The 27,903-nt window shown below is 29.1% G+C and overlaps 3 protein-coding genes across 4 annotated transcripts; 1 reads left to right on the top strand and 2 right to left on the bottom strand.

Moving 5' to 3' along the window:
* Nucleotides 1-699: 699 nt before the first annotated feature.
* On the top strand, nt 700-1,047 carry LOC130801765 (uncharacterized). The gene has a single exon (XM_057665645.1). It carries the CDS (start codon nt 700-702, stop codon nt 1,045-1,047), a length of 348 nt encoding a protein of 115 aa, XP_057521628.1.
* A 1,520-nt stretch (nt 1,048-2,567) lies between these two features.
* LOC130801529 (uncharacterized) lies at nt 2,568-5,255 on the bottom strand. Its single transcript, XM_057665400.1, has 2 exons — nt 4,922-5,255; nt 2,568-3,027 (listed from the first exon to the last, which is right to left on the bottom strand). Exon 2 carries the CDS (start codon nt 3,025-3,027, stop codon nt 2,710-2,712), a length of 318 nt encoding a protein of 105 aa, XP_057521383.1. The 5' UTR covers nt 4,922-5,255; the 3' UTR covers nt 2,568-2,709.
* Nucleotides 5,256-19,241: 13,986 nt separating this feature from the next.
* On the bottom strand, nt 19,242-21,942 carry LOC130801528 (BOI-related E3 ubiquitin-protein ligase 1-like). Of its 2 annotated transcripts, none has more exons than XM_057665399.1 (4): nt 21,703-21,942; nt 21,500-21,603; nt 21,055-21,389; nt 19,242-20,920 (listed from the first exon to the last, which is right to left on the bottom strand). In XM_057665399.1, exons 1-4 carry the CDS (start codon nt 21,753-21,755, stop codon nt 20,396-20,398), a joined length of 1,017 nt encoding a protein of 338 aa, XP_057521382.1. In that variant the 5' UTR covers nt 21,756-21,942; the 3' UTR covers nt 19,242-20,395. The 2 variants fall into 2 exon arrangements, with proteins under 2 accessions (XP_057521382.1, XP_057521381.1); XM_057665398.1 differs by having other exon boundaries at nt 21,055-21,386; nt 21,703-21,935.
* Between the last annotated feature and the right edge of the window lie 5,961 nt (nt 21,943-27,903).

Raw genomic sequence — 27,903 nt, 5'->3', positions numbered from 1 at the left:
GAAAAAGAATGCATAGCCGCGTGGTCTTGGTTTATGGGCTGTGTTCGTAAGCATGTGATGCATAGTCCAGGGTTATGCGTTATTTCCGATAGGCATGCGGGCATTCTAGCAACTATGGAGGAGCCGGAATGGCAACCTCCAAACGCCCATCATAGGTTTTGCTTGAGGCATTTGTTAAGCAACTTCAATCGTCAAATGGGTAATGTGAAGTTGAAGAAAATGTTTGGTAGGACTGCAGAGCAAAGACAACCCAATAAAGTCGTCGAGGGATTGAAGGCCATTGGTGTTGTTAATCGTGAAGCACTTTTTTGGATTGATGAAGTTGGTGATATGTCTAAATGGTCAATATGTCACGATGGAGGGTATAGGTACGGTGTTACTAATACGAACTTGGCCGAAGTATTCAATAACGTGATGAAGGGTGTGCGTTTCTTGCCGATAACCACTCTTGTGGAGTTTACCTTCTATCGTGTTAATGATTATTTTGTAAAAAGACGCAAGAATGCAAACGCGTGGTTAATTGGGGGAAACATGTACACTTCACACGCCACTAGAATTATCACCCGTAACACCGAGAAGGCAAACTACCATGAGATCATCGCATTTGACTACAGACGAGGCCTTTTCCAAGTTAAGACTGGGCGTGGTAATAGAGGATCGGCTAAGGGTGGTAAAATACAAAGTGTGGATATGAGCGAGATGAAATGCACTTGTAACAAACCGTCCATATTTCACTTACCTTGTTCTCATGTTCTTGCCGTATGCATTAAACGACACTTATCCTATGAGCGATTTGTGGACTCCTGCTACAAGACCCAGAGCTATGTTAACACGTATGAATGCATATTCTTGCCGTTAATTGATAAGAGGGCATGGCCTCAATACACCGGTGTTGAGGTGTTACACGATCCAAATCACATTCGTGGTTTAGGAAGACCTAAGTCCAGGAGGATCGCGAACGAGATGGACGAAGGATCGCGAACACGCAACACTTGTCGACGGTGTGGTATTGACGGTCATAATACTAGAACTTGCACGTCAAGGTAAATAGTATATATATTTGAGTATATAAAGTCAGGATTATATAACAAACAAATACACATTTTCAGTACTTCTTAATTAATTGTAGATTACATAAGGCTTACTTATTATTTAATTGCAGGAGAGATGGATCCAGCAGCTCCAGGCCCTCTGGACCCTAGTGTCCTTACGATGCAGGCGAGTCACAGGAGCAGTGTGCTATGGGATGTACAGGTAATTCTTAGCTTTGGGCATGGGAGCATGTTCTCATTGGTCAACCGATGAGGAGTGTGGGTCGTGGTGCATTTGCGCCACCACTGCTTCCTCCCCCGCATGTGCCATATGGATCGCGGTGGTCCTTTGAAAGACGATCAAGGACCCACACTGGATCGGGCGTGGGGTTCTACCGCGATCAGCTCGATCTATTACGTGCTGACCAGGTAACAACTTCACCACAACTTGTTTTATAAGTATCAAATTGAGTAATTTATTAATCGAATTTTCACGTTTAGTTTCTATGGGACCCTTACCCCGCTGAGGCATACGCTGCATTGCCTCAGCACTCGGGCATATTGTCAGGGGCGTGGAGAGCATTTGTACCTCTGATCTGCTTCGACATGGTCGAAGTGCATCTCCCTGAGCGCGTACTGCGCCAATTTGGGATGGTACAGGGCATCCCGCCTCCATGCGACACAGAAGCGGAGCTCCACCACTCTCGCAAGGGTCGGGATCCCAAGAACTGGATAGAGGTGAACTGGCGGCATGTCGCTCGTTGGGAGCACAGGCTAGATCTGCTTGCCCAAGGTGCGCCGATCGAGGCTGCAGGCGCACCTACTACGGCGGATTACATGCCGTGGTTCCTCTCCATTACTCGCCGATGGATGACACCACGAGGTATCTTGGCGGCATCCCAGTACAATCCTGCAGCACCGACGATGACACACTTTGTAAGTATTCTTCAAATTTAATTATTATCCTTACAACTTACACTTTAAACATTTCATTAATAATTAAGTCTTACTGCAGGCACAGGGCATTGCATCAGTCATCGGCTCCTCCCAAGAGGAGCCCGTACGGGAGATTGCCCAAGGCATACTCCAAGGCACGCAGTTTCAACACTTCATTCCGGAAGTAACTGCGCCCCACACCACTACGTACGCGTACGAGTCATCTGCTCATCAACCCGACGTTCATCTTGAGGAGGTTGACTTAACGTGTCCGGACTACTGTGTCGGGTCCTCACAGGGTGCCACATCATCAAACTATCAATCCCCTCCCCTACCCGAGCGTCATGCGACTGCATCTTACTATCGTAGAAGGCGTCGTAAACCGTCACAATTAGACAGGGTACAGGAGGAGGATTAGCATTACAATAGTTTTGTAATTATTGAACATTTGTACATACTCATTTGTAACTGTTGGTCTTTTGTGTGTAAATTGTAAATATATGTACATGTATATATTTTTACCGTAGTATCACACGTTTATTATGAGTGAATTGATGTTAACTACTAAAACTTTTGGGCGATGAATCATTCCGCGAACAATGCAGCATAAATTTAATCAAAAACATACAATCATATTCAAATAAGGATGTTGCTATTCAACATTCAACACAATTTCAAGCAAGTTCAACAAATCCAAATCCAATTACATACTTCATGCATTAAGTTAAACTACCGTCGCTAACTAAGAAGGCTTAGTTAACTTTTTCATAATTCTTTCAGTCTCTTCTTTCCTATGTGCCATATCATCCATTTGTCTCTTTAGATTAAATACCTCATCTTTAAGCTCTTGTTTTTCCTTCTCAAGCCTTATTATTAAGTCTCTCTGCCATTTTGTACCCTCCGGAGCAATCCAGCGAAAGTATGTGCATCCTAATCCGTCAGCCAAGTAGAAAGGGCAAGCAACAAATTCACGCCCTGGATCGAAGTCGCTCCAATCATTATTAATCTCAACTTCATAACCACAATCACAAAGCTCTTCAATACAATGCTCCTTTGACATCTACATAATACATATAATATATTAACGTTAGTGAACTTTCAAAAATAATGTTTACATTTACAATAATAAAACTAACAAAATACCTTATGTTAACTTTAACAATTGATGGAAAAGAATAAGAATGATCTAGAATGGATAAAATGAAGTATAAGAAATGATGGACCTATTTATACAACAACATTACAACGGCTATTTTCACATTCTAACGGCTATTTTTCTAATTAACAACGGCTAGTTTAGTTTTTAAATTTAAAAAAAAATTAAAAATAAAGCTATAAGTCGCTGTTACTAACAGCGACTTACAACTTTTTATTTATTTTTTTTTTTTCCCTTAAGTCGCTGTTACTAACAGCGACTTACCCGAAGCTAGGCTTGGACGTACGGAAGCTTATTTTGGGACATAAGTTTATCCCAATCTTATACTTGGAATTAAAATGCTAATTAATCTTATTTATTTCAATCTTCCTATTTTGTCAAGATTGGGCTTGATGGGCGGTTATTTACGAAAGATTGAAAAAAATAAGATAAATAAACAATTTAATTCAAAATATAAGATTCGGGAAAACTTATGTCCCAAAATAAGCTTCCGTACATCCAAGCCTAGCCTCGGGTAAGTCGCTGTTAGTAACAGCGAATGAGGAGAAAACAAAAAATTAAAAGGCCCTAAGTCGCTGTTAGTAACAGCGACTTAAGGAGTTGACCAGTCAACCCCTTAAGTCGCTGTTACTAACAGCGACTTAAAAAAAAAATATTTTTTTTTTTTAAATTTTAATAGTACTGAACTTGAAGTAGTTGTATTTTTTTATTTTTGGAGCAGCTTGTTTTTAACCTTCAAACAATTATTTGATAGCAGATGAATTAACTATATAAACTTGTTATTATTTGATTAATCTTCCGATGTGGGATTGTTTTCTGGAACACATCAAAATAAATGAAACCAAAAATTAGCTCACGAATAGAGCACCGATGTGGGACTAAGTTATTGAAGAGGACAACTCGGTGAAGCATTTTTCAATAATCTGTCTGATTGTCCATTGTTGACACAGTTGGTGGTTTGTTATGCATTAACCATTGTTGACACAGCATCTTCACAACCTGGCATGAAAGTCTCATCTTTGTCGACTGCAACAAAGGCCCTGGTGCGCGTTTCATCCATGCTGCACTACCCATGACAGTATCCGACATACTTTCACCCCTCGATGTTCCTGTCGTAGTCCAATCATTGTTTGATCACGACAGAGCTGTGAACCATGACAGTCACACCAGCCCTTTGTTGACAGTTCAAGCAACAGAACTCCTAGATGGATTTTTCATCGGATGCTCAATGAACCATTCCATAGGAGAAGGAACCTCGTACTGGGAGTTCTGGAACCTCGTAAGGGAATATAAAGGCTAAACTAGCTTCATATGAGGAAGCTTTAGAAAGAGAATCCTCTTTTTTTCAAAATATAAAATCTAAAACGTTTTCAAATTGATTATATACGCTCTTAGCAATTAGGAGTGTCATGCATTGCTGAAATTAACCAACCATTTGTAAATCAATGACTAATCTGATTGTACTATTGAGGGTTGAGATTATGCATGCAAGATGCAAACATAGAATATGCACTCCACTTGAGCTGGATCAGGTTTAGTGTAAAATGTACCCAAAATAATTAAAACAACACCACAAATTCAACAGATAGAGTTACTGTTGATGCGGATGCTGCTGTATGAAGAATTTAGTAAGCATGAAGATGTGACATTAAACATTAAAATAGCAGAACAAACTTTCACAGAGGCCAGAGCACATTTCTTCTTACCTAACTCTATTATCATGGGTGCTACAAGCTTATATGGCATGATGCCAACCTGACGAGATGCTAGATAGATACATGACGATTAAAAAATTTACCCTGGTTGTAAGCTCTCTTCAACTAGCTGGCTGAGCTTCTGGTGGAAACCTCCACTATGCTGTAGCGGATTGTAGTCTCTAAGTTCCATCTGGAAGCAGGGATGCAGGAAAAAAAGTTAGAAAGTAGTGGTGTTTGCAAGGAAATTGTATAATATATTTTTTTCTGAGTTCCATGTTAATAATATCTGTTCTTAACAATCATAATCATAACAATCAAAACGACAATTGTAATGAACCAAATGAATCTATTTAGGAAAACAGTGGTCTTCTTCAATGGTGGATGTCTTCCTCTTCAATAACTTAGTCCCGCATCGGTGCTCTATTCGTGAGCTAATTTTTGGTTTCATTTATTTTGATGTGTTCCAGAAAACAATCCCACATCGGAAGATTAATCAAAAAATAACAAGTTTATATAGTTAGTTCATCTGCTATTAAATAATTGTTTGAAGGTTAAAAAACAAGCTGCTCCAAAAACAAAAAAATACAGCTACTTCAAGTTCAATACTATTAAAATTTAAAAAAAAATATATTTATATATTTTTTTTTTATAAGTCGCTGTTACTAACAGCGACTTAGGGCCTTTTAATTTTTTTTTTTCTCCTCATTCGCTGTTACTAACAGCGACTTACCCGAGGCTAGGCTTGGATGTACGGAAGCTTATTTTGGGACATAAGTTTTCCCGAATCTTATATTCGGAATTAAATTGTTTATTTATCTTATTTTTTTCAATCTTTCGTTATTTACTACACAATTTAAAGGATGGTTTCCTTATTGGAAAATTTGAATAAAATAAGATGTTTTAACAACTTAATTCCAAAAATAAGCTTCATGAAAATTTAATTTTCAAAATAAGCGTCCGTACATTCCAACCTAGTCTTGGAGTAAGTCGCTGCTACTAACAGCGACTTAAAATTTTTTAAGTCGCTGTTAGTAGCAGCGACTTAAAATTTTTTAAGTCGCTGTTAGTAGCAGCGACTTAATGCGTTTTAAGTTTCCAATTCTCAGTTACTTCCTCATTCCAACCTACGAGATTAAGGAGTTGACTAGTTAACCTTAAAGTCGTTATTATTAACAGTGACTTAAGGAGTTGACTAGTTAACCTTAAAGTCGCTGTTATTAACAGTGACTTAAGGAGTTGACCGGTCAACTCCCTAAGTCGCTTATGGCTTTTATTTTATTAATTTTTTTTGTCTTTCGCTGTTAGTAACAGCAATTTACTCCAAAGATAGGTTTGGATGTACAGACGTTTATTTTGGGAATTAAGTTTTCACGAAGCTTATTTTTGGAGTTAAGTTGTTAAATAATCTTACTTTATTCAAATTTTCTCCTTATTGAAGGTTGGACTCGACTCTACTTGAGAAATCAGACCATCTTGTATGAGAATGTCTCATCATAAAACGGGTCCATACATATAACTTATTAGTAAGAAAAAAATAAATTTTGAACTCCCACTTATAGGAAACTATTTCATATTTTTAATTTTACCTTTATTTCTTATGTAGTTTGAGCTGACCTAATTAAAATCGTCTCACAATTAGACTTAGTGAATTTAGATAGGATTGTGCACTATGTTTGATTTAATCATGTTTGAACCAACACCAAACTTCAACTTGCTTGGAATTCCCTTCTTCTTGTTGTCTACACTAATGATAACACCATCTTGCTTTAACTGTTTGAGTATGGCCCAGATGAATGAAATACTACTTCAACTCACATTGTGTTGTTGTGCTAAGTTATTCATGAATTATGACTCTAGGATTTGGCTTCCCATCTTTTAACTTGAAGAAAGCTACTAGTCCCTTTTTTTTTAACAATAAATAATTTTAAAAAGTCTCACATACTTAAATTGTATATGATAAATTTAAAGGAACTGAGAGGCAATTAAAATTGTATTAATATAGTAATATTGAATCGAAAAACTTTCGTTCAATTCAAATTAAAATTAAATATAATCATCAAAATGAGGTCAACACTCAATCTCTACTAGATTATTAGTAAAATTTTGATATTTTGTAAGTTGTACAAATAATCTATACTATTTGCGATTCTTTATAAAATATTTTAAAATGCTATTGATACAAACTATTATCAATAACTCAATACATTATGTTGAAAAACTAAGTTAACTAGATTATTACAAGGGAAAATCGAAATAAAATGCTTTTTCAAATGTTAGTTATTTAAATAAAAGATTAATTTTATCTAACCTTAATATGAAAATAAGTTCTCTTTATATTATGAGCGATTAAATTTATTTTTAAGTTAATCTTGTAGCTAAATTCTATTACTTATATAACCTACTCCAAAGAAGAAATTGAATTAAAGAAAAATATAGATCATTCTTAACATGCTTAATTATACTTGTACACACTTTTTCTATGTAAAGTAGAGGTTGGTATACCAAACAAATTTGAAGTAACAAGCCATCCTCTTCACATGATCAATGATCACATTATACAATTTCCTCAAAGCAATTTCTTAACACAATTGGTTGCCCAATTACATTGCCTTTGTTGATACGTTTTTGCCATTTTCATTTTCATGTAAACTTGCATAGGATTGAGAACCCCCTTTTTGTACAATTTGCTTGTATTTCCTTGTTTAATTGCCAACATTATTAGCACTTCTTGGGGGTAATTTCACTTTCAATGACCTAACTACAAACTTCCCAACTTGCTTCTAAGAACATTAAAGGATGAAAGTTGTCCCTTAGATGCTCAATCATATTGGCAAAGAGTGAAAGAGGTCTAGTGTTGTGTAGCTAAAGCAAATAAGAATTTTTGAAATAATTAAGCAAAAAAAAAAAAAAAATTAATTAAATAAACTAAGTTTTAAACTTATTCCAAAAATAAGCGTGAAATTTCCAAACCTGAGGTTTGGGTATGTTCGCAGTTACTAACTACAAACAGGTCAAAAAAGAAAAAAATAGTTGTTCCCACTTAGTAACTGGGAACAACTATTTTGTCCTGTTGCTGTTCGCAGTTACTAACTGCGAACATAACTGCGAACAGGTGAAATAGCTGTTCGCAGTTAGTAAGTGCGAACAATTATTTTGTCTTTTTTGACCTGTTCGCAGTTAGTAACTGTGAACAGCCCCAAACCTCAGGTTTCGGAATTTCACGCTTACTTTTGGAATAAGTTTAAAACTTAATTTATTTAATTAATTTTTTTTTTCTTTAAGTATTTCAAATTTTCAAGCAAATAATTTATGAATTTGGGCGTTATGGCCCCATTCTTTAAGGGTATTGACTAAAAAAATCATAAAAAAGTAAGCTGATTACAAATAGTAAAATAATATAGAAGCCAAAAATACTAATTAACCTCTACTTATATATCAATTATTATTGTGTCACCTCCAAAAATATTAGAAGATGCTAATGAATTGGTTGATATAAAAGTTTCCTTCAATCAACTTCAATAGATTAGATCAATGTGGGATTAAAATACACATAAATTTTTAATGTATTTTTTTTAATCTTTAATGATGATGATATAATTTGGATATTACTATAAATTTACCCTCACTCCGGTCGGTTAAACTTATAAGAGTATTAGCCTAAAGTTTGGCGATTACGACAGGTACCTACTTGCTCTCTCTATTCCAAAGTTGGCTAATTTGACATGACCGATGTTGGATACGGCCCAATTAAATATCTGCCGACACAGCCACGTACACCTTCCTGGCCCAAATACCTGCTTTTTTATGGTTTTAGATAAATTCTTGTATGGGTAAAAATATACTGATTTATATATATTTAGTTTATTAAATTGATCACTTATAATTTTGAGGTGATCAGTTAGATAAATGAGCTAATTATATGCATTTATCTCATTGTGAGACGGTCTTGTACATATAAGAGTAGCTGTTGATTTGAAATAAATATTTTAGTAAATATTAAATGAGACCGTTTTAATAAAATGAGTCAATATAATTAGTTCCTTGTATGATTTTTCGTTTTTGGAAAGAAAAAAAAGTGTAAATTATATAAGGCCGCATGTGTGAAATTTGCGCCCAAATCCTTAATTTTTTTAATATACCAACTTTAAGCTTAAAACGCTCATTTCTATTTCATGACACATCAAGTATCTAAATTACCTCTTTTATATTTTTCTTATTCTTTGATGTTATTTTGTACCAACTTAAGAGTTTTATTTACTATTTCTAATTTTGGACTTGATATTAGTCTGAACCTCTTTTAAGCTAATTATTTTCTACTATTATTTTTCTTCTGCTCTGATAAATATAGTTAACACTTTATTAGTAAATTACAGTAAATTTCTATATGTGATCTATGTTATTATCCGTCTATTTTTTTTTTTTTGCATTTATTTCGCATGGCAATATACTTTTGCCTCATTAAACCCCATCATTTTTTAGAATTTGGGGATCCCACCATAAATTACAACATGTTTGTGTAGAAAACAATTCTATTTATAAGTTATATTTTAATGAAAAACATAAATAACAAATTATTTTCTTTTATTTATTTCGATAAAAAAAACGATTACATTAAAAGGGGAGATATGGAGATGTTCAAAAATATTTAAATAGCATTTTTATTAAGTATCCATTTATATTTTAATTATCTCTTCTACAAGCAGCTTAAAGTATAATATAAATCATTTATTAACAATAAAGCGTACAATTAGTAGGTACACTTGATGAAATTTACAATTTCCATGTGTAACATTGGATTGTCAGAAAAGAAGGAAATTTAACAAGTCAAAAACACATTCATGCATGTTCCTACAATAGACTAACATAAATATTTGAATCGGTACGTTGTCGATTTTTGAAACAAAAATTTAATAATACAAAATAATAAAAAAATAGTTTTTACTTTTTAGATGTTAACTTCCAAATTAATCATTTTTCCGATAAATTTGATTTTATTTTTTATTCATTATAGGACACATTTGATGTTACATTAAAATAAAAAAAAAAAAAGAAACACAATAATATTGAAAGGACACTAAAATTTAAATACCATTCTAATCACTACTAAAGTCAATTATTTATGCTAAACTTTCATGTTTTAATGTAATTTAATTTTATTACATAATAGACTTAGATCGAAAATGATTAGTTTGGGTGATAATTAAAATGATCTAAGAATTTGCATGAAATAACAATACTTATATTGATTAAGACAAGACCCTATTATCAATCTTATGTTAGCTTTCCAATACCATGAGTAACTTTTTTTATTAAACTGTTCGTTTCCAACTTTAGGGATGATTTTTGGCAAATTTATCGCTCCTTGTACACCAATATATACATGGGGTAGTTGCCTATTTATATACATAAAATAACATAAAAAAATTACAATCAAATTAATTTAATATACAAAAAAATTAAATAAAAATATATAATTTATTTTATATTAATATTTTGAATTCACCGTTGATAGTGACCGATGATGTCAATGATTTAACAAAAGACATATTGGATTACATACTTCATGTAAATCCACAACTTATACTTGAAGATGTTTCCTTGTATGTTAGCTTTATTGCAAAAGCCAAAATAATAGAAGTAGATGCTAAGTATATAATAAAAGAGAGTGCACTCTTTTATAATTGTAATCTGAAGCATAAGTTCAGAAAAAGTCATGTGACAATCCTGATAACATGCTACATCTCATGCAATGCATTATGATTTATGCATATTCAAAAAAAAAAAAAAAATGGTTGCACCCAAAAATTCTATGCCTATTTAATATATCATCATCCCAATCTCTAGATTTGATGCTAAACTTCCCCTTTCATTTTTCTGACTTGGTCAAATTGACCATGGTTTGTTTTGATAACTACAAGAGGTAACATGTTATATTGTATATATATATTTGTATATGTGTAGGACGTTTTAAATTTTAAATATTTTCATGTTACTTTAATATGTATTTTTGTTTAGTAGAGTTATATGAGTTTATATAGGCGAAACGTAAATACGAATCAATCTTTCGTCTTGAATATAATTATTATGGATTTTTATAAGCTAATTGAACAAATTAACATCTACAGATTATTATTTATGTATGTTCAAATTAATTATCTTGTATATATTAGTCCTAAATTTCTATGATAAAATGATTAAAATAATAGCTAGATTAAGTAATTAATCAAAGATATAGAGTAGAGTGGAGTCTATAATTAGAATCTTTACAGGCAAAAAACAGATCACTATAGTGTTTCCCTCAAGTCTCAAGGGAATAATCATGAAACATCTTCAAGTATATATATACAATTGTATGATCAAATCAAGTGGCCTACTATATTTTTCTTTGGATTCCTGCTTATTTCCATAAACCATATGCAAAGATTTGTTACATTCTTTTATTTTCATTTAAGGTGTAATAATTTTGACACTATTAATGAAGATATATTGATCTTAACAAATTTATATAAGTTTTATGCATTTTGAATGACCACTTTTTAACGAGTGAACCTATAAAGAGATTGTTTCGATAAATTTTTGGTAGCAAACATCATGTGCAAATTCATATAAATTAGATAAAAAGTACATATGATTAAATAGTCATTTTACTTTAGTTCAATATAATCAAAAATCAAAGAATTATAAATCTTTGGCCCCATCAAAATAATTGACAAAGTTGAATCTATAGAGTAGTATTTAAATAGTAATCTCAAATTTAACTATCTACTTTATGTAAAGCAAAAAAAAAAAATCCTTTTTATAAAGTAATTAATTAATTGTAATTAATTAAATAAAAATAAAAAAACTTACTAATGCGTTTAAAAGTAACAATTTCTTAATTAAAACCCTATATGAGATTCTTGTCTTAATTCTTTTCCTTATCAAAGAGTAAGAATAATCTTGTAGAAGTATATATTTACACCGATTATTCATTTAATTATAATTAGAATGTCATGGTGCCTCAAGATAAAACTTCTTATAAGATTTTTGCATTTGAATGTTCCTTTTTTTTTCCCAGGAAATGTTTTAAGATCAATTTGAGTTTTACTTTCTTTGAGAATAAAATTTATTTTGCTATATTTTTAAATCAAAGTGTTTTTGAGATTTTGAGTTTGAAAAACACATTTCCCCTCATTCCTCATCTCAGCAATTATGGCTACCCAATGACTTGTTGATTTACCCCATAGCTTCCATTAAGACAACTAAAAGTGTTGAATATAATTTACGTTGGGGCTATTACCATTCGCTTATATTTTTGATTGAATAGACTTATTAATATATATAGAATTAGAGTCAAAAAGTTTTTAATCTTAGCGGCCTCTTGTTTGATCACGTGAAATATTTAGCTTCAGATGTTTAGAGGATTTCTATTAAATCCATACTTTCAATATAAAGAGAATACGTGTAAGAGGGTGTGATAGTGTATGTATATACATAACCATGGGCGGATCTATTCATGGGAACCCTGGGCACCCTGGGCACGTGCTCCGGGGGAAATTTTAAAAATTTTTAAAAGAAAAAATAGAAATTCAAGGGGAGAAGCAAACACACGACATTTCTTTCTCTCAATGACTATTCACCCTTCTCTCTAGAAGATAAAAGCCTAAGAAACAAAAACCTAAAACTGCCACCACAGTCATGTCACCGCTACCCAGCCACTGCCATTGCTGTCTGCCACCGCCTATCCCAGCCCTTGCCGCAAGCAATGAGTCGTCTGCCACAGGATGTAATGTTGTTCATACTCTAATGGGTTTCTTAAAAACTAAAACTTCATTTGGGTTTATGAAAATTTTAACCTTTTCTTGAAATTATGTTTTCATTTCTGGGTTTTTGTTTCCATACTCGCATTTTTCAGTCTAATTCAATTTCAGTTTTTCTGTAATGGGTTTCTCTAGATATCAAAAATAAACACTGTTTTCTGGATTTTTTTTTTCCTTTTGATATTTATGTTTTTCCTTAATGAAAATCCCCATGATGCCCGCATTCTTCCATCTAATTTTGGAACAGTAACTATAAAAAAGATCTAGAACAATATATATACAAGTTAAAGAGACAACTTAATTGGTAAATTTTTAAAAATGTGTTTATATATCTTAATTTTTGAGTTTGTTATAAGTGTTCAACTAGTAAACTCTGAATTACATGATCAAACCATAATATTTGCCATAAATGAAGAAATTGGTGTTCCTGGATGGGTTATTAACAACTCAGATTATTGTTACTGGAAAGGTATACACTGTAGTGCAAACCAAACTGTTGAAGTTCTAGATCTTTCTAGCAGACGGCTTAGAGAAAATATTACTCTAATTTCTGAGCTTAAAACATTAAAACAGTTAGACCTTTCAAGTAACTATTTTTTTGGACCAATTCCTACTATTTTTAGTAATTTATCTGAGCTTGAGTTTCTTGATTTCTCATCAAACAAGTTTGGGGGTTCAATTCCTAAGGAATTTGGTAAATTAAGAAAGCTTAGAGCATTGAATCTTAAATTTTTTTTAGTTAGTGGGATACTTGAAGAACTTTCAGGATTTAGCAAAATTACAAGATTTTTAGGTATCTTGTAAAAAATATATTTTAGTTGTTCATTTTATTAATGAAATTCTGTCGAAATTTTATTTATTTATTGGTACCCTATAAAACTCTAAATTCTAGATTTGTACATAACTTATAAGAGTATATCTTATAACTATAATTGTCAATTCAAACTTTTAAATGAGATTATAATTCACAAAAAATTAATGACGATCCTTGAAAGAACAAGGAAACGAAAACACGACCATGATCATAAGATATAAATATACACATAGGTACAATAATTTACCATAAATTGCTCTATGAATATAGTCCATTGTAAAATGCATCCTACATATTTTTATTTTTCATGCAAAATATTATATATATATATATATATATATATATATATATATATATATATATATATATATATATATATATATATATATATATATATATATATATATATAATCTTGTAGTTTTGTATATAGAATATACACATGCACTGCCTATATATATATATATATATATATATGAGAAAAGAGTTGACTATACATACATCATATTAAGTTGTGTTCTAAAGTAACCAAATTATAATATTATGTGGAATTGTCTACTAAATTATAAAGAAGTTATTAATCTTTCAACATTTTATTATTGTCTTGTTGATGCAAGATAGCGCATAAATATTTTTTCTAGTATGAAAAACTATAAATTAATAAGAATTTAAAAAAAATAATATTCTTTGGTAGAGCATACTATTATAAAACAAAAAATTATTTTAAAAGTTTTAAGAAAAAGAACGAATTAATGGACTTATTGGTCTAATATAAACACACATGCCCACTTCTGACTTCCGATAAGCATTTATAATGGAGTTGCTTTTATTTCTCTTGAATACTACTTACATAGTAAATTATTATTATTTGATTTATTAAATTCAATAATCACTGTACTTATTGGAGAAAAAAAAGTCAAGACCTAATTCCCCACTTCTGTTGGTGGAGGAAAGAAATAAAATCCCATAGCAATGTTATTTAGTACTATAACTAGTTGAGCACTTTTAATGGGTATTATCTCTATGTAGTATGTTTTTATAATCGCGTCGTCTTAAATTGTATCCGCTTTCATATATGACATTACGTAAAAATTAACCCTAATTCAAATATTACAACATTTAAGGGTATGGATAAATTAAACGGTGAATTAAAAGTTAAAATTAAAAATTAAACACTTAAGAGCATAAACCGGATGCTATCATGTAAAAAAATCTTTAAAATTGATGAATTAAACAAGAATTAACAAGAATTTAACGGAAAATGCTATGGCAGTTAGATAGTGCATAAACTATGCTACCATGTGGAAAAATCTTACAAAAGTGCTACTATTGGCGTTTTATGAAAACTAGATGCTACCATATAGAATTTCCCTTTATTCAAATATATTCTCTCTGTTTATTTTGCGCACTATACTTTTTACATGTATTTTAAAGAAAATTTTGAGTCTCAATATCATTAAGTATGCATCATAAACAATTGTAAAAATTATATATTAAAATTATTTGCACTAAGACGAATCTAAAAAAAATATCTTTTTTTCAATATATACTTTAAAAATCAAATTAAATTTTTTTTTCTAAAGTGAAAAACGTTAAAGTGGACAAACAAAAGCCAACGTAAGGAGTAATCACAAATTCTTGTGGGAGACGGTCTCTTTGAGAGACCATCCCTACTTTAGTCAACTCATTATTATCTTTTAGTTTAATTATGCTTTATTGGACTGGACTTGAGAGATGTCTCTAAAAGAGACGGTCTCTCAGGAAATCGGTTGGTTAATATAATGGACTATTTTGCACATATTCAGAATGACCTCAAATCATACAAGAGGTTTATATTTTAAAGATTTTTTAGTAACTGATCTTTAACTATTTTTAATTATACCGTAATGAATTTAAAATAACAAAAATATAGAAGTAAATTTTAAGTAAATATTGCGTATTACTTCTACAGTATAGGAGTAATAAATAAATACTAACAGTGTAACACCATCACATAGGGACGGAGAGTTGTACTATATACTCAAAAAAAAAAAAAAATATTACTATATTTTATATACTAATATTACAAAAAAAGTCTAAAATAGTATGCAGTCCTAATTAAATAAATACTATAATACTAGTTTCTATATATTAATTTAGAAAAGAACGAATTAAGGGAGTAGTTATTATATACCCTACAATGCAAGGTATTATGCCAAAAGAGTAAAGCCAGAAAGGATAATCCAATTTTGTATAATTGTCTCACCACATGCGTTAACAAAAATTAATTAATTATCGCGGTAAATTAATTATGAAAATGCAATAATGATGAGGCATGGTAATTTAATGGTATTAGCTATGGCCTATGGTGCTTTGCACTTATGATTTATTACGTATTATATTTGTTTTTTTATTGTGATTCTAAATTAAATTTTATTTAAATTCACTATTTTAAATCATTTAATATAATATTTGTATAATTAAAATTAAAATTAAAATTATAAATTAGCCCATCAACGTAGTATATGCTCTTAAATTTGATATTTATATGTATAGTTTATTAATTTTTAATATGAAATATAATTTGTTCAATTAATTGATGATGGAGGATAGTTGAATTATCATATTTCATCATTGTTAGGAAAAATTCTAGTGGTATATCAGACGCTATACGAAGGAATCTTTAAAATTTAGAGGAGGATAATAATACTAAAAAAAAATATTCTTAAAAATCACAACCCTAATTACAATATTCGAAATTAATGCATGTATATTACTAATCAACACTTACATTAAACCTTTTTTTAAGATCATTTAAAATAATTATGAATTATGAGTAAAGGTAGAATGCACATAATATTTGTCTCGTCTTACTAAATTATCATGCAAAATTTTCAATTTGTAGGTGTTTTTAGAGTTGAGGGTCTAAGCGATTGTAACTTTTTAATAAGGATTTGATATATCATTTTCAGTCCCTTCCTACATTTTGATTATAGTTTTTGTAAACGTAATGATAATCATAACGCTGGTTGAATAATACATATAAAAAGTTTTTTAAAGATAATATTCATAAAATTTATAATTAAAGCATGCTTAGTTTTCCACATAAGTAATTGATCTAAATTAATAAGTGACATTTGGGGGGAAAGAATTGAGATGGAGATTGAGTTGATGAAAAAAAAAATGTGTTTGAATGATTTGTATTGATTCATGGGTCATTATTGAATTTCACAAATAATGTGTTGTAACTACCTAATACCTATGTATGGACTATGGACTATGGTTTGAGGGACAGACAATGCTAGTAAATTTACGTCAATTTCTAGTTTATTGTCAGAGCATTCATGATTTGGTTCATGATTTCGTCCATTTCCACTTTCTTTTCTACTTCCTCCCTCTCCAACTACAAAATCTCCGGTTTTTTTTTTTTTTTTTTAATTTGTCCACTTCAAGTTTGTTCACTTTAAAAAAGAGCAATTTAAATTAAAATTTTAAAGTACATATTGAAGATAAAATATATTTATGTGAGATTTTGTTAGATTTGTCTTGACGTAAATTTTTTTAATATATAATTGTTTATAATGCGTACTTAGAGATACTAAGGCTTAAAATTTGCTAAAAAATGTGTATAAAAGGTAAAATAGACAAACAAAAAGGAACATAAGTAGTATATTTCATTAAAAAGTGAAAAAAATATAGATGAGATAATCGAGATAAAAAAATATATAAATAAAATGAAACAAATTCAATAAAGCGAACTTAAATGTAAAATGTAGCTAGTAGCTTAAAATCGATGCATTTACATAGATTAAGTTTAAGAACAAATTTAGTCACACAAATAGGGGGCCTTGGTTAAAAAAAAAAAAAAGGCTACTAATAAGGTGTAGTCACATTGAATTTACTAATTGCTACAAAATTGACATAAAAATTAAAACTTACATTGAAAATTTAAAGGTAAATGGATTAGAATCAACTTAATACAAGAAAATTTTATTATAGAATCAAGTTTATCCTGTTTTGAAAATTTAAAATTTTTAATAGAATTAATTTTCTAATTTAATTGTATCAAAATTAGTGTTTGAGTTGTTTAAACTAATCTTATTTTGGGCAATTTAAAATTTTATCCAAGTACTTATAATAGATTTAGGATTGCCATCATAAAGGATTCTAGTTGTCTATATATGCCACCCATATCATACAATAACTCCAAATTGCTTTATTGATAGTGCTTTTATAATTATCAACACCACACAACTCAATGTGACATATAAATCTAATCTTTTTGATATTTTGATTAATATTTTTGGTGTGAAATCATGGATCATACAAACTATATATGTAGATGATTAAGTTTATATTTTTATTGAATTCAAACAAGTATTTATGTTATTTATACCTAATTTTAGATATTTTTTTCAGTTGGGATATATATATATATATATATATATATATATATATATATATATATATATATATATATATATATATATATAATGAAAATTTGATGCAACAATTTAATTATTAACTATATTTAAACTAAGATTGATATGATTTTAACGTGTTAAAGGGTGAATTCAAAATATTAATATAGACGTATTTAATATGCGTGTGTGTTAAACCAGTGTGATTGTCATTATATTGTATTATAACTTGCACAATTCAATATTAAAAGAATTTTTAATTAAATAACTCAGATGATAGCCTATACTTCGTGTTTAAGGATTAATATTTTTGTTTAAAATTTTTTAAAAATGTTACTAGTATATGTCAATTGAAGGACACTTACATGTACCTAGCTGCTCTTTTTAGGGTAACCGGTCCTTATGATGCTTGTGCAATGAATAGACCTCCGACATTAGAGAGGCCAACACAAATATGATATTCTTGCCCATTTCAAGTGATGTGCAACTCCTTTATACAACATCTCTAATAATAAAAAAAATTGAAATTCAATTATAAAGCAATTATTAATTTTTACAAAATTAACTAAATTTGATTCTTGCCTGTTTTTCCACTTTTCATCAGCTTACTTAGTAATCAAAATAACAAACAAAATCTTTTGTTTCCAAATAATATCATAGGAACCTAATTTTTTATATCAATTTTTTAGTCCAAAAAATGTATCTTTTTATTATTTTTTTAAAATTTCCTTGTTCATTAATATTGATCAGGTCAATTGATGAGATATTATACATGGTATTTAAGGTATAACATTAAATTATGGTATTCAAAACTAAAATTTTGTTTTAGTAATAGGCTCATTGTTATAATTATTAAGACCCAAATAAATATCAAAGAAATATTGAAAAATAGTACTGTCATACGAGTTTATGGTTCAAATGTGGGTGATTTCCATTTTCTTATTCTTTTTAATCATAAATTAATTTTTTAGTTGGAAAAAGAAATTTTCATGATGATATATGATATATTTATTGATGTCCAACATTATTTTGTGATTCTAATGATGCTACATGCCGCAATTAAGGATGTTCTACATTGGATTTTAACCTCAATTTTGACCAATTTTAATTTTATTGGCGAAATAACCTAGGAAGGATTTTAACTCCGATCAATTTGATGATTCTCCCACCCCCTCCCTCAGTCACCCACTCGATCCCAACCCCCACCCTCTCATGCTTAACACCAGTGCCCCTCACCTCTCTCGCATTAGTGATTGGATTTTTCGATATTTTAATTTTTTTTTTTCTGTTTAATGGCTCAAAATGACTTGTTTAACATGTTAAAGATGATTTAAAACATTAAAGTAAAACATAACTGTAAGGAAAAAGTTAAAAAATTGTATTATTTAGTATAATTTTTTCTAAAAAATATTAAATAATTGAAGATTTGTATTGATTTTTCTTTTATTGAATTTGATCATATATGTAACATCAAATTGAAATAATTATCAAAAACAACTAGTACAATATGAATTAACTAAACAATTATGGAATGACTAATGCAAGTAAATTGCATGCGCATAATTACTGGAAAAATCGTATTTATTAAGTTGTAGTTGTTTGGTTAAAAAATGCACTATTCATTTCAATGAGTAGAATTTGCATTCATTTTTCATGTGTTCGCATTACTCCAATTTAAGGTCTAATTCTAAGGTCACGCCTGTTATGGGTGTAAATTTTTAGAAAATAGATAAAAAGTAAACTAAAAAAATATAGTTATTAGAAAAATAAAATTATTTTTTTTGTCAAAGATAACTAACACCTATTTATGAATAGCAAATTAAAAGAGAAAAGAAAAAAAAAAAGAAAAGAGAAAGAAAAGGAAAGGAAGGGGAGAAAAAGAGAGGCAAAAAACTACGTTATATGTATAGATAGGAAAGAGAAAGGGAAACAAAGAAATTTCATTTTACTTTCAAATTTTTTTTCTTATAAAGAGATTCAATTGTTAACAAAATGAAAGGAGTTATTCCCTTTAAATTCTCTTCCTCCCGTTTTTCTATCCAAATAAAAAGATTTCAATCCCTCCAAATTCTTTTCTTTTTTTTTTTCCTCCATTTCAAATAAGACCTAAGTGGTTCTAAAATCTAGTAAAAAAGAAATTGAGAAATTAGGCCCCCTCAATTTTTGTGTAAATATTTATTCTCAATACGAGCATGTCTAGAACGTTCACTAAAATTATTTAATACAAAATCTGTCAAAATTCATGCAAATAATTAATTATGAAATAAAAGAATTTTTTATGTATTAAATTGAATTTCAAAAAGCCAAAAATAAATTGCCATCCATTGGCCATGTACAGCATCACCACCCCACATATTAAAATCATATTTCTAAAAAATTAATTAGTTCTTGCTGTTATTGGGGTTGGATTATAAACCAAAAGGATTAATTATAAAATTGGTTTATTAATTTTATAATTAAGTACCATTTTTTCTCATTATCTCTTTTCTTTTCAAAAGGTCCTTTTTTTCTATTGGGTTTCAGTTTATGGGCCTGGATTCCGTTAATGGGCCAAGTGGGTCTACTTAAGCAAGGTAAACCTCAATACTGGCAGTTCTCATAGATAAGCAAAGTGGGCATGCTTGAACGACGTCGTCACACTCTCTACACACGCATAAATGCCGACAAGGCAAAAGCACCACCGTAGCGACACGTGTCCGACACATCTTGCAACTCGGTGATGGGACTCGCCGGTCACTCACTGGGTCAACGTAAGCTGACTCGGCATCCTCTGCATCACCATTACACCCAACTCCACTTCCTTCCTTATCTCCTCCATTGACGTTTGTGGGCCCTACCATTGCTTGCTGTAGTTGGGCTTGAAGGTTCGCAGCTTGGGCTTCTTGGGCCCGGGCTTTGACCTGCCATGACTGGGCCTCCAATGTTAATTGGGCCGCTCGGGCCTCCAACTCTGCGATTCGTCTTGCTGCCTTTTCTATCTCTGCTTCTTTTTCCTTCATCCGCCGTGCTACAGTTTCCTCAGCTGCGCCTACAAGCGCACGATAGTACCTCTGCCGTTTGTCTGCTAACGTGCGCCTTAAATGTTCCCCCTAAAAGAAAAATAAAATCAAATAACAAAAAATATCCAAAAAAATCAACCCATTGGTATTTATGACACTGGTTGACCACTTTCTGAATTTCAAAAAATAAGAAAAATGGAAAAAAAAATTATTAATAATAGTACCTGGGTATGGAGAAAATAGGTGATTTCATCACTCTGTTGTTTGAATTGGAGAGAGAATTCTTCAGATAAAGGAGATAGAATTGTATTATTGGGCTGTTGCTGAATTTGTTGTTGTTGTTGAAGTTGATGATTTTGTTCATCAAATGATAATCTGAGACCAGTTGATACAACATTTGATTGTTGATGATTTTGAAGCTGAGTAAGATCAATAAACTGATGACTTTGATTTTGATTTTGTTGTTGATTTTGTAAAGAAAAATTGAATGAATCAACTGTTGTAGTTGTTGTTGCTGCTCCAACTTCTCTGCTTCTTTTCCTTGGATTAAGTCCCACTACTAACCCATCCCCAAAAAAAAAAAAAAAAAAACCATTAAAACGACTGTAAATTTGATTAAAATGACTAAATGAGCATATATATTTTTTGAATTTGAAAAAAAAAACTAACCTCCATGATTATTAAAAAGGGTATGAGATGGTTCTATAAATCCAGCAGTTACACCTCCACCATGTTGATTTTGTAAAGAAAAATCATTGGTATCTTGTACATTTCTGCATTCATATATCTCAAAATCAATCATTGAACCCCATAAATTGCATCAAATTCAATCAAATATTCAAATAACAGAGGAGATTCAGAAGAAGAAAAACCTGTTTAAGAGGAGAACGTTAGAAGGGTATTGTGCTTGAACTGCCATAACCATAAAAGAAGAGAATAAATAGAGATGATGAAAATATGTTAATGAAAGAAGAAGAAAAGAAGATATAAAAGGGAAGAGAGAGAAGAGTATGGAGCAATGTGGGGAAGAAAAATAAAGAAAGAAAGAGAGAGAAAGAGAAAGATGTGGAAATTAAGGCATACACAGAAGATGCATGAAATGAGAATAGAGATGGTTAAGGAAGATAAAACAGGCACTCCCAATATTATGATTTATGATTCAAAACTTCTTAATTAATTACCGTCAATTGTAAATTATTACAAATGATAAAAAATAATATTAAAATAAATAAAATTAAAAAGATAAATTAAAACAATAAAACTCTCACCTTATTACAAAGTGATTATTAACCTTATAAATAATCGTTATTTGCTAGCACTTTCTGTTTATTATTTATGATCTATGAAGAAGATGCTTTTGCTAATGCTACTCCTCTATAGGCGGACTCTTCAATGCCTATTTTTCCTTTTTAAACTATAATAAATTTGTTATATTTTTTTTAGTATTAAATTTAGAGTTATGATATTTACAATTTTTAAGAGTGTACATAAAAATCAACAAATTTTATTTATTATTAATAATTTTAATTTTCTAAGAGAATCTAATTCAAAAATTTGAAAACAATTAATATTTTATATAGTTATTTTTACTTTCCAAGAAACAATAAATGCTAAAGTAATAAAATATAATTATGTTTTCAAAGCAAAAATTACATTAAATTACATAAATAAAATACAAGATTCTATCTTATATTTAGCCTATTCTATCATATATTCAGCCTTTAGAGTTGTATATATCATTTTTCCTTAAATTTATTGTTTTATTTGTATGAATAGATACAGAAAAAAGGTGACAAAAGAATTATAAGTTGGCTAATCTTTGAAGATTTTTGATAGGTGTTTGATTTTTACTATTTGTATGAACATTAGTTTTAACCTTGAAATAAAAAGGATAAAAAGTGTGGAGGAAGGAAACATTTTATTGAGATCAAAAAAAAAATTTACATTTGTGTATGAAAATCAAGATGAAATGTGGTTCGGTCTAAATGTTTAATAAACGCTAAAATCACTGAAATAATTATGATAGTAATGTTTGGTTTAGAAGAAGAAAATTTGTTAAAATAACCATTCATGATAGGTTTCTTTTATTTGATTTAACATATTTTGATTTGAAAATCAGAACCAGATTGATTTTTGCCTTCATATCCTTAATTATAACATATTATTATTATTATTGTTATTGTATATTTGACCGAAAAATGTAAAATTGAATGATAGTCAAACTTAAAAATTTGTCTATAGAAAGCAATATCTACTACAATTAAGACAAGATATATGATTCTCTCATCTCTGACATTTTTAATATATCTTTTTAAATTTATATTTTATTTAACTTACTAATTCTTTGGATAAACTAAGTCAAGAAAATTAACTACCATTTTAATTATAATTAAAGAATAGATGGACACATGCCTCTTAAAATACACAAGATATATTAATTATAATTTTTTACCTAATACATTAATAGTTCATCATTAATTCACAAACAAATGTACGATGCATATAAATAATTAGATTTTTACCGACTAGGATTTTTCCAAAAAAAGTTGAAAGGCGTGATTTTGATGATGACAAGAGGGGAAGAATCAAAGAAGTGAATGCAATATTTCCGTTTATGAAATAAAGAAAACGTAAAAGATTAAAGCAAAGAAATTTCCTATCTTTTTTCTCTACTTTGTTTTCACCTACCTTTTTTATGGCTAGTTTTTTCTTATATTGTGGGTTTTGAAGGGAATTGGAACGTGTATTCACTAATATATGTTACTTCGAGTTTTAGAGTTTTTTTTTATATGGGTCAAACTTTGAATTATAAAAAGTAGTATTTTTTTATTTAGCAAGTTTAGTATAAGACTGTCTTTTTATATGAATTTGCAGTTAAATCTTGAAAGAATCACTCATTTTACGATAGAGAAGGATATTAATAGTCATTTATACAGTATTCCTACACAAAGTCATGGTTCGGGAAAAGATAGCAAATATACCATTCCGTGCTCCTCCATAAAATGGAGCGTAGCAATCGCAAATAAAAAGAGTCTTGCACAAAAAATAAGTTACACTAAGACCACATTAGAAAAAACACATGCTTTTATAGAGAAAATGTACAGGTAAAAAAAAAAAAAAAAAAAGACTTTTAATTATTCTTATTATTATCATCTTATGCAAAATACTCTTAAAAAAGAAAAAAAAGAAAGCCTTTTAATTATTCTTATTATTATCATCTTATGCAAAATACTCTTATGTTTTCCTTAATTTGTTATTGGTTTTTAGTAGCTTTTTGGTAAAATATTAATTTTAGCTTTTTTTGAATAAGTATTAATAAATATTAATTTTAGTTGGTTGTTACTTGTTATAGATAAAATAAATAAATTATAAAAAATATGTGTATGATGAAAGAAATATATAAATGAAATAAGATTAACATTTGAATTTATCGATGAAATAAGGTAAAAGATTAAATGTGTATAAATTATCATTATATCAACATGTACATTTTTATATAAGAACTTTTCGTATCAAATATAGGAAAATTAATAGAACCAAAAAATAACAAATATATTAAATAACTAAAAGTATTAAATAATTCTATATATTAGCAAATTAAAAGAAAGGATGAAATAGATTGCAAACACAACCACTCTTTGTTTAATAAAAGAAAATTGTGGGTTGTTCAAGAAAATGAGTAGTCATCTCGATGGGAAGGGAAGATAGTGATAGAAATGCCTTTTCTTGAGGAGGTAGTCTCGTGTTTGTTGCCATATTTTGATTTAACTTCTTACTTACTTTTAATACTAATTTAATTTCTTTTAATTATTTATTTCTTTTGTTTATTTTTAGATTAGTCAATTAGTCTAAATTGGTAGGAGGGGTGGGAATGAAGAATGAGTTGCTAAGCACCCCTATTCTCTAATTTATTAAATTTGTTGTATACCTTTAAGAAAAAACAAAAATAATTGGTTTTTTTAAAGAGAAAACCTTATATATTTAATTTGCATTAAAATAGTATGTACTAATTTTGGAATTAATGAGTATGAATTAGCAAATTTGGATTAATGGTGTATAGATGAGTATGCAAATGAAAAATCAACAAAGGAGTGATGCACAATAAAACTAATGTATATTAAGTTTGTATCAGACTTGCTGTTTTTGAATTGAAATTTAAATGTGATTTATAATAATTATAGTTTCGCTTTTAATACCATTATTGTTTTTTTATCGTCTTTGTATTTTAATTTTTTGAGGTGGTAATTAGAAGATGGTGATTAAAAAATAAAAATCTTTAATTTATGTAGATTTGGTGCTTCTCATCCTTGAATTTGAATAAAAGTATGCCACAAGAAAAACAAGGTTGAGAAAAAGGTGATGTGTATATCTAATTTCTAAATTGATATTTGAGAGATTGCTTTAAAATTTTGATACACTTGGCAATATTTCACGAAAGAAAATAAATTTTCATGAGAAAAAATGAGAAGTATAGAAAAAGTGTATTAGATTAAGAATACTCCTTTACATTGTTAATTTTGCTCCATAAAAAGATATATTATGAGAAAAAAATATTATATTTAGTAGCAAATTCAAGCAAGCCCTATAAAATACTCTTTCCATTATATAATAGCCAAATTATATTCAAAATACGTGTAAGGTAATTATGTTTTAAGTGCTCATAAACTAATGTTATTTGAAACCCACTAGCATAATGCACCATATTGATGATATTGGTATAACTAGAACAAGAATGTTGTCACGTAGTGATTTGGTTAGGAATTGATCAAGTGAACTATTCTGTAATATGTCATGTTTGAGAATGATGGTTTGATTTAAAAATTTAGAATTAGCTCAAATTTATTGTTTTGCAAATTAAAAATTTTTAAATTTGAATTTGAAACAAATTCCACCATTATTTGTAAAGTTGTTAAAAATAAAAATTTGAGAATGACTATCCAAATTTTATCTCAAATTTTTCATTTATAATTTTATAACTGAAATTCAAAATTTAAAATGAAATATTTTTTTGGAAAGACTATATAAAGAAACATCGAGGAGAACTAAGTTCCTGTAATTGGTAATACTCCCTCTTATTCATCTTAAGTGTCTCATTTACTTTATGCATTCTATCCAATGCACTTATTCAATTCTTAATATATCAAGTTATGTATAATTAAAAATTATAAAAAGTTGATATTAATAATCTTTACATCAAAACGAATCAAATAAGAACCTACATGACTATGTTTTAACTTATAAATTAATAATAAAATGCAATTTAAGAGTGATAAATGAATAGTGTCTCAAAAGTAAATGGGACACCTAAAGTGAATAGGAGAGAGTATATATTAGTGGGAGAGTTTGAATTTTTTGACCGTTGCAAATTTAGTCCTCATCGTGTGGGCCCAAAATGGCGGGGGGAGACCAGATGGATGTGCGTTGTAGAGTAGATAGCAATGGTAATATATTATGTCTAAATCATTCACTAGCCGCCCTTAATTCTTGCTTTGCCTTTGATTCTAAACAAGAGAGGAAATTCATTGAGTGAGTAAGATGGCTAGTTATGATAATGATGATAGAAAAAAATTTTAATAAATTTTTTGAATTATTTGAAAATTTAAACTAGTCACTATAGTTTATTATGTACACAAGTATTAATAGTTTGAAAAGATAAGTAATAAACTAAATGTAATTTTAATGCATATAGGCATAAATAGTGCGAAATGGTAAGTAAATTAAGATTTTATTTGATTAACTTATTTATTTTGGGTTAATGATTTATTTTTTACCGTCTAAACACCTACGTACAGTATAAGAAAAAATCAAATTCCTTTTTCGTTCTTATCTATAGGGTTTTTTTTAACTTTTATCGCAAAATTAAAAAAAAAAAAGATACAAAAATTATTAATATGACAAACCACCTATTAAGTAATTAGATTCATAATAACAAATAGCAATAGCACAAGGGAGCTAGCTAGGCCCCCAAAAATATAGTATTCAATAATTTCTTAAATCTAGACTAGTATAAATTCTAAAGCAATCATGCAAAGTTATTCTAGGCAAACAAAGTATAGTGTGTTATGAATCAAATTATTATGTCCTTTTCTAAATCCTAATAAATAAAAGAAAAATTCAATTTAAAGATATTACTTTTAGGTGATTATTTTGTAAAGGTTCAATATTTTATTGAATTTTCAATATTTAACCTTTGTGTGAATTTTTCTTGATAAAAAAATATCTAACCTATAATTTATCCTTTAAAAATCTAAACTTTACATAATTTTTTATTCTATTCTAAAGAGAAGCACCTAAAAATACAATCTTTAAAATTAAATTTTCTTAAATGGAAAGGTGAAGAAAATTTAGGTGGAGAAGATTCAAGTATTAGGTCTGAAATTAAATGTTCAACTTTTTCAATAAACATAATTTTTTTTTAAAAAAAAGTTTTTTAATAAAGTTTTATATTAAATGTCTCGGTCATGTATAGCATGATTTCATTCTCATTACGCGGTTAATAAGGCGTTAAGAAGGTTGAACAAAGGAAAGATGATTAAGCGAGAAGCTAAGATTGGTGATTTTACTTGGAATATGAACATGGGGAAATAACACACTATGGCCTATGCTTTTTACAAATATAGTTTGACAATTGAAAGTCAATTCAAGCTTTAAATCATTGATTAGAATTTTGATTAATTATATTACTATTTTCATATGATTTTGCCAACAAAAAGTTAAGTTGGATGAAAAAAAATTTAATTTATACTAGTTTTTCAAATATTTTCTAATTTATAGTTTGTTAATTTATTATTAGTCAATAAAATTCAGATTGATTTAACATGGGCGCAAGAAAGTTTAGGCTAATGGGTAAATTGAACCAACTTAGATTTTAATTATTTTCGTTAAATTAACAATTATGTGAAATTCAAACAAATATTTATATTGAATGGCAGTACAAAATAAAAAATAAAATAAAAATAGTTGAAAAACTAAACCTTATAAGTTAAATATTAATTAAAAGATAAATATTAAAAAGAGGATTTAGATATGGTTAAACTTTTATTAGATTTAATCGGACTACTATACTACTTTTA

This window comes from Amaranthus tricolor, chromosome 15, assembly GCF_026212465.1.
Source record: "Amaranthus tricolor cultivar Red isolate AtriRed21 chromosome 15, ASM2621246v1, whole genome shotgun sequence".
Lineage (NCBI taxonomy): Eukaryota > Viridiplantae > Streptophyta > Magnoliopsida > Caryophyllales > Amaranthaceae > Amaranthus > Amaranthus tricolor.
This window is presented reverse-complemented; position numbering and strand designations above follow the sequence as displayed.